Source organism: Pygoscelis adeliae, unplaced genomic scaffold (assembly GCF_000699105.1).
Source record: "Pygoscelis adeliae isolate BGI_AS28 unplaced genomic scaffold, ASM69910v1 Scaffold15, whole genome shotgun sequence".
Classification (NCBI taxonomy): Eukaryota; Metazoa; Chordata; class Aves; order Sphenisciformes; family Spheniscidae; genus Pygoscelis; species Pygoscelis adeliae.
The window spans coordinates 3,301,012-3,313,324 of NW_008824988.1; the positions used below are offsets into that span (position 1 = coordinate 3,301,012).

The window sequence follows — 12,313 nt, forward strand, 5'->3', positions numbered from 1 at the left end:
TTGTTTTCTTTTAGCCTTTTTCAGATATCCCGGATTCACAAATTAACATACATACATACACATATGTATGTATATATTAAAAATGCATGTGTGTGCATAAAAAATTAGAGTCATACTAGCCTCCTTGCTGCATTTGAAAATGATAGCTGGCTTAAGAAAAATGTGTGGGATGTGTCTTCTGTAAACAAGAAATTACTTGATATAATTACTTTAACTCTGAATGTACCCACAAACCCTTCAAAAACAATTGGAAATGTAAGAAATCCTTAGGAACTGATTTTTAAGTAGGATACCTTGATTTCATAATTGGATTCTTCTGTGACAGTCAAATATTTGGCATTTTTGTAAGAAAATGCCCAACATTCACATGCAGTGAATTGCATGAAATGTCAGAAATTGCAGAGTGTTAGTATTTGGGCTCATATTGTCCCTGAGTTAATTTCTGGTAAAAGTCCTGTGATTTCTCTGGAGGAAAGAAAAAATTAATGCATCAGAAATTCTGGGAATATTTGGTTTAGTTAAAATACGTGTTTTATACAGCTTCAAACTTTGAGGAGCTAACACGTCCTCAGAGGTACTGGTTTCTTCTAAAAAGATAGGTTATTAAAAAAATAGAACAACAAAGCAACAATAGCTATGCTTTTTTTCGGAGTAATGCTAATGACACTTCATGTATTTCTCTTACTCACACTTCTTTTCAAACCCATGTTTGCAGATTTCCCAAGGTCATTTGTTCTTAAGGGGTATTTGCTGCAATTAAAACAGTAGGACTTTAAACATTTATTTTAAAACCGAGAGCAAATAATTTTTTGGTATAATGAGCATGATTCTGAACTCTTTACCCAGGAAAAAACCTCTCAGTTAAGTCATTAGAAATATTTCCTGAGTAAGGAGTGGAGATCTGGTCCATGAAGAGTACTGTAGTGCACGTTCAAAATAATTGTGAGTAATTATAATTAAATACGTATTTTTAATTCAAACAAATTCTGTTAAAACTAGTAGCAATTGCACATCTATAAAGGGGAGCATATGCTTCCTAAACTTAGAAAGTGTTCTGAATGGCAATAAAGCTGTATTTTACCATTTAACGTATTTAATGGTGTGATAGTCACTGTTTCGATAAATGATTATGTAACCAGTATTTACCTCTCAAATCTTGTTGGGTAACCAGATCATGGCAGATGTTAACTTTTAATTAAGATCATGTGAATTATTTGCTCGTGTTTAGACAAGAACTGTGTAAATTGAAATATTTTCAAACAGATAATTTTATGCAGCTTTGCTGTGATGATTCTAGTTAGTGTAGGTTGAGGACAAGATGGCAAAGTTCAGGGACGTTAAGCTGGATCTCTCTCGGGATGTACCCAGAACCAGTCGTTCTCCGAGGATGCTGCTTCTCAGCGTAATGTTCTGCAGTTCTTTGAATGTATTTCACCTATAATATACATTCAGTGGTATTTCAGCTTAAATGGTTTAAATGAGTTTACAACACAGTATGAGATGGCTAATGTCTTAGATACACAATGAAAAGGAACTGTGGTACCACAGACGCAAAATTATGTATCAGTAGACTGTGAAACGATTGTATTTTGTAGCTCAGGCTTGTGATGAAAGTTTCCTAAAAGCAAAGATGATCTTACACAAGGTGAATGGATGTTAATAATGATGCTTGCTTTAAGTAAATCTTTTTTTTTTTATGTCTGAAATTTTGTCATTGAACCAGGAATTCTGTGGTCTGGTAAAATAGTCTTTTTTGAGTATTTAAAACAGTAATAAACCCCCCCTACTGTGTTGGCTGACTGCAATGAAAAATTGGAATCGCTTTTAAGTAAGCCAAAGGTGTGGTAGTTCGGGGTTAAAGATGCTTAAGTGTTAAGCACTAGGATTTGGTTTTATGCAGACTTTCCGTGTAGGTGTGTTGAAAATGAGCGCTGATGGGTTTTACCAGTGGCATGGTAGGTCCAGACCCTCGTGCAGGGAGTGAGGCAGGGCCAGTGCCAGTGTCAGTTTTCACGTCCTCCCATCCCCATTGCTCTGTACTGGGGCTGCTCTGGACTCGCACTGCACCGCACAGCTTCACCCCAGGGTTTATCTCATATTAAAATGATGCGCTTGCCTGATTTTCATACCCAACAATGAAAAAAAAAATCCGAGTTTTAATCTTGGCTGTGCTTCAAATTAAGCACAAGAGTCTTTATTTATGCTTTACTGGCTTCTTTTAATTCTTTCCTTGTTTTTGTTTTTTTTTGTTTGGTTTTTTTTTTGTTTTTGTTTTCCTTTCTTCAGCTCAGGTACCTGACAATGACGAGCAGTTTGTGCCAGACTATCAGGCTGAAAGTTGTAAGTATAGTATGAATCATCACTTTCTTAAAAATATGTACTGTATATTTATATTTGGGTCTTCATATTTGTTATTTATTGTGTCATCTGCAGTCATGTGATAGCTCCTTTCGCTGGTCAGTGACATCAGCGCAGTGAATAGATAAAGCAAGTGGCGTTTTGATGTGCAGCCAAACGAAGTTGTTTGGGCTGAAGGTATAACCTTTAGCAGGGGGCCCTCTCCTGTAATTCCCACCCAGCCAGCCCCAAGGAAGCAAGGAAAAACTCACTTTGTGGGGGTGGAGGGAGTTTCTCTGTCTGTAGAGTGAGGAGAGGAGCGTGTTGAGCCAGTACGGATCAGATACTATGGGACATAGGAGGCAGCTCTGCTGAGCAGAAATCAGGCTGCCCAGTGCATTTTGTGTATAAATAAATAAACAAAATTCTCCACATAATACATCAAATGTAGCCACTGCTGAAGCGTTTTTAAGTCGTCTTAGCATGTGACATTTTGTTGCTCAAATGAAATTTCCCTTTGAATTAATGGGAGGAAGCAGGAGTTATGTTAAGCTGGATGCTTTGCATTGTTTGCTACTTTACTTAACCTGTGCCCAAACTTATTTTTTTTTTAGCCTGTACCCCTCAAATCTTGCCTTTGCCTGCTAAAGAGCTACTGTTCTGTTAAACGCTGACTCCCCTTCGCTGTACCTGCTGTTCTGTGGTTTTGGGTGGTTGCAAGGGCGTAGTAAAGAAATGGCATGAGAAACATTATCTGACAAAGTCACAGACTTCTTGCAGCTTCTTTCTGCATCTTTCTTCCTCATGGCAAGGCTTCTCTCCATCATCAGAGGTCTCTTCTAAACAGTGTCTGCCGATTGCCGCAGAGCGCATGGTAGCTTTTCCGTTTTGCTAAATAACTTAAATAATTTATCCTATCAGAGTGAATTACTGCAGTTCACTAAACCAGATAGCTGTTAAATACAGCATTCATGTACTGAAACGTTAGGATTAAAATTAGTGAGATTAGAAGGAATTGCATTAAAACAGTCTTTAACCCAAAAAACCAAATTCAGACTTGTTGAGTTTTCTTATAAATATTTTAGTGGATTTTTTTCAGTTATTTAGAAGCTGTTTTAAGAAGAATTTAGTAAGAGTATTCATAACAACATTTTGTAGGGGGGAAAAAAAAAGAGGGTTTCGTCCGCTGGACTCTGATAGTATACCTGCATAGCAACAATTTATTTTTATTTTTCTCTAGAAGTTCCTGTACATATACCAACCAACAATCATGGTCACTTTTAAAGTTGCCCTTTGTAACAGGTTGTTGTTGTTTTTTTTTTTTTCACCTCCGGCTTCAAAGACTTTTTTTTTTTTTAAATTAAATTATAATATGAAAGCCAAAACTATTCTATAAGTTGAAAATCAGATACATAATCCTACATATGGAGCTGTGTCCAAATATAGTCATGTATGCATACGTCCTTTGTGTAAGAGTACAAAGTTCAGTTAGGGCTTCTATTAACCCACAATTATCGTTACACAACAAGTCAATGATTCTTGGAAAATAATTTGTGAACTGTGAATGAAAAGCTCCATTGAAGCTGGTCACTGCTTTTGGTGATAAAGAAATTCTCCTAATGTAGCTATTTTATTAATGCTGTTAGCCACAGCTTACACAGTATTATCAAAGGAACATTTATTTCTTCATTTCAGTTGGTTTCTTTATCTTAAGTAAAGGTCAGGAGAGCTTCCTGGAGAGTTACTCTGGCAAAGGTTATGGAGTTTCAGACATATACTTGGATATAATGTATGTAGCTGTGGGCTCTGTGAAATAGGAACGGAGATCAACATAACCAAAGCCATGGGGAAATTACTGCTGCAGAAGTAGCACAATTGTGACTGTTTTCTCTAGGATTCAAACCTGCCTTCAAACGCTATTATAATGACTTACTATATATAATCTATAAGACTGTACAGTGCTCACCCTGTTACTGGCAGCAACCTGGCCGGACCACTTGGCTTATTTTTTTTTTTTTTTACTTTTTTTTTTTTTTAAATATGGGAGAGGATGGGCAAGCTTTCATAGGTTCAGTGTTTAATACACTTACTTAATTGAGCCGAAAATGTTGAAGGACAGAAGTGTAAACCAGTGAAGAAGGTCACAGCCACTTCCTAGTTCAGGGGCAACCAAACTGTGGTCAGCCACCTCATTTAAATTTGCAGCACAAATTTCATTTATGGAGCTGTATATAGGTAGGGGGGGTGTGTGTGTGTGTGTGTGTGTGTGTGTGTCCTGCAGAATATGTAAAGAAAACTGAAGTTTTCCACTGCAACAGTTACAGTCTGCAGTCCAGGTACAAAAATTAGTGACATTTCTAGCTTCATTGTTTGAGAAACGGGCTTTAAAACTGAGGTAGACTTGTGGTCTTAAATTGAAACTTGTGTCATTGAAAGGAGTTGTAAGAAACTTCAGTAACAGTAGCAGTGCTGGAAAGCTGTGGTTAAAACTTTCTTGCCTAGAAATCACCAAGTCAGTCAACTCTTGAAGCAAAGATGCGGAAGGTAGTGGCGGAACTGATACTGCCAAGAACATGTGCTGTGTCCTAGCGTTGAGCAGGATTAAATGCCCCTTAAAATGCTGCGGGTTTTGCGTTTCTGTTCTGTAATAATGATTTTAACTAGTGAAACTGCACTGGTATTAGTAACTAAGGGAAACATTTAGTTGAGATTAGATATACAGTCCACTTTATCCACTTAGGGATTTAACTTCAAAGCTAGCTTGGGACCATGAATATTTCAATTATGAGTTGCTATTAAACTTCAATCAGTTTTCAAAAAGCAAACATAATATATATATTTATAGTTAGGTGTGGGCTTTAGATATTATGAGTGAGATCAACAGCTAGCATAACTTCATGTGATATTATTGACGTTACTGGAATTACGCGTATTTCTACTAGCTAAGGATCCAGCATGTCAAGCTTCCCCTTAATGCTTTAAACTTCAGTTTACCTGTTTAAAGTTGCATTTATTTTGTTACTCCATTATGTCTTCTGGAAAGAGGTCCTTCCTACCATAATAATCTTAGAAATTTCTGCACTTCCAAACCTTTCTTTTTTGTCACAGCATCCAAAGCCCCGTCTTGTCCATCTTGTATTACCTTTTTATTAAATATTTTTTTAACTTTGAATACCTATCACAAAGAACATTTTTGTAGTTTAGCTCAGAGTGAGTGGAATGAAGAGTAGATAACAACTGGCCTGTTCAGATGACATTTGAAAAACAAGTCGCGGTTTAGTTTCTCATAACCTTCTGCTTTCTGCAGTGACTGAACTGTTTGAGTTCTAAGGGAGAAAAATATGTATCAAAAAGATTCTTTTCAGCTTGCAATTACACTGGAAAAATATCGCAATTGCATATTAAATAGTGTAATTTTCTTACTCTTTCATTTCCATTCTCACAAGAAATAAAAATTCCACAAAAAGAGAGAGGAATCACTTTTACAGGCATTTACTTGGAAATTCTGTTAGGCATGTTGGTTTTGCCCCATTCTGAATCTGCTTCTACGCTTCAGCTGACCTGTTTGCTATATAGTCAAGTGACTTCCTAATGACTCCTTTTAGCAATTACGTGATGAAAAGTTGTGTAAAGCAAAAATGCAAAATCTGTTTCTCCAAAAAGGTGAATTTTTTTTTTCCTTAAAATCAGCATTCTGTATGCGACACTTTTTCCAAATTCTTATCTAATTCATAAGACTTAGTTAAGCTGTTTTTCTGTCCATGTGAAGTGTATAAAGTCAGTATTCACGTGTTGGAAAAGGGTGACCTGTGTTAACTTCCTCAGATAAGGTTTCCTATTGTTTCAAGTCCATTTTCATATACTGAGGAGGAGCCGGATCCTGAACTGGTTGTAATCAGTGGCGAGGCTTTCAGGTACTGTAGAACAGCAAGGACTTTCCAGTCTAGGAGTAAAAATGAATGAAGTGTTCAGTTAGCTCAAAGTCAATAGCTGTTGAGGTGAAGATTGCTTGCTCCCATTGTTTGGATGGTTTCTGTAACAGACACAAGAGGAAGTAGGTAGGATTTGCTGAAATTTAAAGGATGTAGCTGGCAGAGAAAACTTGGTATTGTCAACAATACACTGATTTGTAATTTGACCTTGGTACAATTGGTTATAAATGGGGATTACCCTGCACCAAACCAGATTGCCTGGTGTCTTAATAGCATAATCGTGTTTTGTTTTGTTTTAATAATATGTATTTACATTGGTCTGTTCTTCCAGAGTTTGTTTTTTTTTTTCCTCTTTCTTCTTTTGCCCTAAAATATAGGTTACCTGTTTAAAATTCATGATAAACTCTAGCTTTTTGCTTTTTATTTGTTATTGAATTTCTGCTAATGAGGATTTGTGCTGTGCTTCACCTTCTTGATCGGTTTCCTTCCTTCTCTTTCATTTTGTTCCTGTATTGTTTCCCTGACCATCACAGCCTTAACACTGCCAAAGGGTAAATGTTAATGTTGGACCACAGCTGTTGACAGTAAATGGGAAGGGCTGGCTGTAAAATCCTTGCTCCTCCATGTCTGATTAAACTTTAAGATAGGAAAAATACTTTTTTAGTAGTGATTTTGTCGCTGATCTTTCACGACCTTTATTCTTTCTCTTACCTTGTTTTTTTTTTCCTCCAGGTTTAGCAAAGGAGCTCTTTCAATGTAGATGCCAGGAGCCTTAAATTATTCAGGGATGTGCTTTTTAGATGCTCTGGCTTGCAATCTTTAAAAGCCTGTTAAAGAGAGATTCTTTACATAGGCTTCAGGTAGCTGTATTCTTCTGTCATTTTAACTAATGGCTTAGGATATTCCAAATGCGGTTTAAATGCAGGAAAGCTTTAATATTTATTTACGTGTTTGCAGCACACAAAATCATGATTTTTATTTTTGCACTATCAGGTGAAAAATGCTCTGTTTTATTTTCCTTCTCTTCCTTTCTGTGACTTAAATCTCAGAAGCGAATTTCAGAACTGGAAGAGCATTTCCTTTCTGCTTTAGTGTAGCAAGAGCTGGCAAACAATTGGTAGAGGTTAATTTTCACTTGTTTTGACATATTTTGGAGGAAAAAACCCCACACGATTAAAACAAAGTAGAAAACACCAGAATAATGTAAGTTCTGATAGGCCTACTGAAGTCAAAAGGAGATCTGTTTACTGGGTTTGTTTTTGTTTATGATGCAGAATAGTTTAATTTTGCAGCTTCTAGAAAAAATTTTAGTGGTCTGAAAAAAATGACAACATTTTTTAACGTGATGATTCACTACATAGGCAGCTGGTAGTCATGTCTTGGTAGTGCACAATGTCCTAGAAACTGCAGTTGGTAGTGTTTTGGTTTTCTGTGTGTGGCAAGTTGCACACACCAGTGTGTTTTCAGTTGGGTTTTTTTTTTACAAATTTCCTTTTTTTTTTTTTTTTTTTTTAGAGTCTGTGTGGCTGGAATCACCTTTTCTTTAAGTGTAGCTCTGCAAGTGTGGTACTGCAGCAGGCAGACCAACAAATATCCTACAAGGTGGTGCTAGTTATTCTTGGTGCTTAGCTATTCCCTGGTAGGGCTTTCTGCTGCAGCTGTGTTTTGTTTCTTGCCGCTTGTCTTGAAACTACTTCCTTTCATAGGTCAGACGTTGTCAAATACAGAGACATTTACTTATTTATTTTAGTGCATGCCCAACTGTGACAGATTCTTTCTAAAGGGCTGTGAGAGTCGTGGCTCTGTGGTTTGTTCCTGCCCTTAGCTTTGCATGACCTTGGGCATATTGCTTAACATCTTTGTTTCTCAGTTTGAAGTAGGTACAGAAATGCATGTATCACTCTGCTGTGAGATATACAGCTTTCTTAATGATCACTTATCTAGAGATCTCAAAAGCATTTTACAAAGAGAGTCCAATGCAATTGCTGTTGTAAGAGCTGGAGAGGTCAGACTGAGGAGTGGATGCTGGCCACCTTATCTCCCTTCATAGTTGCCTTAGATAGCCTCACTTCTTTCGTTGTGTCCCTGAGCACTTGTTTCCTTTGTTTAAAGCAGGACTGAAACTGTTACCAGCTGTTAACTTTCTTTTTTCTGTTTTCTCTTTTTTTTTTTTTCATTCTCATTCAAAAGAAATTAGGAATTGGTGTCTTTCAGAGAACTTTGTAGGCTTATTTTGTGGTTCATCATTGTGCATTAGCCTATGTGCTAATATGGATTTTTTTTTCCTCCTTCCTCCAGAGGATTTTTGGAATTATTTAAATCTGCCATAGTTGCGACCTTTTCCATAATTGCAAGATTTAATTCTTGAAAAAGTTTTACCAAGAGGCAGACTGTCTACTGTAATGCCTTTAACTTGTGATCTTAGTAGTAGAGAATTTATGGGTTTGCTTTGATTTTAATAAGCAGTTTCTGTTTATTTGCTTTTCTGCTTGTATTTTTATACTAAATTTCCAGCTTTGAAGGTACAAGGACTTTAAGTTCTCCTGGATCGTAGCAGTGGCTCACAGATTGTGTAAATACTGATGGCGGCAATAGCATTGTGAAACAAATGACAAGACCCCATCGAGTACATAGCTTTTGATTTTTAAAACTTTTAAAGTGGAAGCTATTCTTTTCAGAGTGCCCTGCATGCTGTGATGGGAATTTTATTGCTAATGAAAAGGTACCTCTGGGCATCCCAGCAGAGACAGCACCCACGTTATGCAAGTGTGGTTTAGCTGCACGGGGCCGCTGTGAACCCGATGGTCTCCAGCTCTCTGGGGCATGGAGGAGCCCAAGCAGCTGGACAGGGCTCTTCTTGTGGGGTTTTGTCCTCCTGTCTTCCCCCTGGCCTTCCACTGGCATGTCCCTGCTCGGCTAAGCTGACTTAGTTCCTTTCCTCAGAGCCCCATCCTCGTTTGCTGTTTTATTGCAGATTAAAGGCTTGGGTTGCATGTGGAGGTTATCAGCTAATGAATAAACTTCAGTCATCCTGTCCTGTGATAAATCTGTCTTGTAGATCAAAGATGAAGCATGTAGACTTTTTTCTTTCAAATGGTAATTTCTTAAGGCTGTCAGATCACTTCCTAAGGTCTGTTTACATAAAAACAAAAACATTAAACATATTTTATTCAAAATGTTGAATTTTCAATTTTGAAAAAACCTTCTATTTCCTCTCTGAGGAAGCCTCCCCTCCTCCCTTCCCCATAAGGACTCTGTGAAGATCCCATCTGTGGAAGTACAGGCAAGCCTCACATTGTAACTTGTAGTCACGGCAGTATTTTCTTAACACTACAGTTATTTCTGTTTTAAAACAGATAGTTGTTTAGTTAATTTCATCAGGAGTATGTATATGTATTAGAGCATCTGTTCAGTTCCAGTTGTATTAAACAAAGTATGCAGTAATTTGTTTCAACTGTATTTTCACACAGAAACCAAACAAGGCAGATTGAAGGGTCTTCATGATTCTATTTTGATACAAAACTGTTATTCTCCTTAAACTGCCTTCCATGCAGTGTTTTCGCAAAATGTGTTTTGTATTCCAAGAGCAGCCTAAATAATGATTTGAAAATCCATAAGCTCTGGGATGGTGTAAAATAAGGAACCAGTCTGCAAGCTGAGTCTACCCGCTTCTATTTATTTCATATGTTTCTTTAGGTAAAATGTATTTACAGTCTGTATCATTTTTTCGTCTTTTGTCTTCTGCTTGCTGCCTCAGCAACTGAAGACAGAAGTCAGGCTCTCCCACAGACTGCTGTGAAGTTTTCAAAGGGTATAGCAGGAAAAAAAGGGAGGAGAGAGTGACAGTCCTCAAAACATCGGTTAAGCATTGGAGAGGCTGTGACACATTCATGTCATGTAGGACTGGTATCACTAGCCCTCTATAAGCATACAGGAAAAATAGCCCTTGTTTCAGGTTCTGTGTCCTTTTGTTTTGGTCCTATGCATTTCAGTACTGGGAAGTAATTACGGTGGAGCCATTTATAAGCTGATAAATATGCATAAATGATGATATTTATTAATTTTTTTGAGTTTTGGAAGTCGTCAGTGATTTTTCTAGGAATGATCTAAACCCAGTCTAAACTGGTAAATGGAAAACTGATTACTTTTTCAAGGCATGTGCTCCAGTCTTTTCCCTGAGAAGGATTCTTTTCTTTTCCTTTCACTTACTCTTCGTGTTCTCCTTGTCTTCGATACATTACTCTTACCCGTTCCTGGATTATAGTTTGACCTTGATGAGGTGAATAGAGAAGTGAACTGTCTTGGTAAAGGATATCTTTGTTCTTACGTATCTATTTGTTCTGTAAGCTGAGGATTATGCATGTTAGAAAAGAGTGAATCATTAGCAACTTTATTTCTGGTTGTCTTTTTTCCCGTGGCTGTTTATGAACTTATTCAGCAAATGTGGTTGCCAGTAAGTTAATGTAGTGAAATATTTTTTAGCAGTGACATTTACTGCCAAGTCCTGCAGTCACTGAATAGGAAGGCTACTGACTGGCCAGGTTTTTGTCTTTAAATTTATATATTATGAGTCGTCATCAAGGACATTTGAAAAATTATGTGTCCAAAAACAATTCCCAGTCTTGCTAGTTTGATCCTCTTTGCTCAAATGTTGTTTCCTTTCTGCTTCTAATGTATACCTAAAAAAGATAAACAGTTTAATTTTTTTTTATACTCTTTCTTCATGCTGAAACCGAGTGCAATGTTTCCTTATTAACCCATCTGTAGAGAAAATTTCACATGACCAAAGCACTAACATAAATGGTGACAAAAGAGACTTTGAAAAATGTCAGTATTCAGTAAAGACCAAAAGTTTCAAGCATTTGGGATTAGAATTTGAGAGCTGGTTTTATACAAGTGTATGTGTATATACACAATGTATACTCAATGTGTATATATACATACTCTGTATATACATGTATGTATATATATGCATACATGCATATAAGAAATATACACACCATGTAATTGTCAGTCTTACTGATTGCATGCACGTGTAAAATAATCATACAACTTCAGGAACAATTGGCTTCAGAAAAAATGTGCAGTGCATGGTAATGTACGTTCAGTTGCGAGTCTCGTATGCAGTAAGAATGCTTTAAGTCACGGCAGAAGCCTTAAATATCTGTGCTGAGAACCAAGCCTGGTTGCAGGTGGTCAAAATTCCACTGGTTCGAGAAAGAGCACTTTGCAAAGAGTCTTTGAATATCGGGCTACTTATTTAAGTCCTGACTTTATGTTCCCAGACATAACCACTTCTGACAATGGCTTCTTTGTTTCCCTGTTGAATCAGTGATAAAACTTCTGAGCTGAATTTTATTGTTGACTTATTTCAATGGCCCACACCTTTTCCAGTGAAGACTGCAGTTTTTGCAGTGGTTTTTGGTAGTGAACTAAAGATTTAGATTTCAGCCTTGCTTTAATGAACTGTAAACTAGATCTGTTAGAGTCACCTTACTGGTGAGCATTTGTGAAAATTTAACATTGAAGCATGAAGGACACATGTATTTAAAGTGGTGACAGTCTTTTTCTTCCAACGAAGTAAACAAAAATCCCATTAGCTACTCTGAGTTAGTATATACTTGTTTTATGAATGTATACATATTTTTATTGTTAAAGGCAAAATCAAATTAAAAAACATCTTCTTAAAATGCAATTTTGTTCCTTTTAGTGCCTATCATTCATTGAGAGTTGCTAAAATAAAAACAAATTGTAAATAATCTTTTAAATTAGCTGTTTAATTCATGCTAGAGAGAGCTCACTGTGTAGTCCATTACTTACTGGCTTCTCTTGCTTTCGCATAGTCTTGAGTAGCTAACTGACAGACAGGCATGATTATCCTTAAGGATAATCTTTTATTATGATGCTCTTTTATTATGAGAATATTCCTATTTTTATAGGGAAGCAAACTGACACACCGGTTATGAATCTCTGAAGGTAGGCTCCTAAGATTGAGCTACTTCAAACTAGAAGCAACCTTCTGACACCGGTTGTTTAGGTTATGA

The 12,313-nt window shown here is 36.8% G+C and overlaps 1 protein-coding gene across 6 annotated transcripts in view; it reads left to right on the top strand.

The window, feature by feature from the left end:
* ETV1 (ets variant 1) overlaps positions 1 to 12,313 on the top strand; it is a 64,718-nt gene that overhangs the window by 10,415 nt on the left and 41,990 nt on the right. For 4 of the 6 annotated variants that reach the window (XM_009326095.1, XM_009326096.1, XM_009326098.1 and 1 more), the window contains one exon: positions 2,287 to 2,340. The exons of the other annotated variants lie outside the window; for them this stretch is intronic. In XM_009326095.1, coding sequence (XP_009324370.1) covers positions 2,287 to 2,340 — 54 coding nt within the window. The remainder of the gene's footprint in view (positions 1 to 2,286; positions 2,341 to 12,313) is intronic. 6 annotated transcript variants of the gene reach the window in all.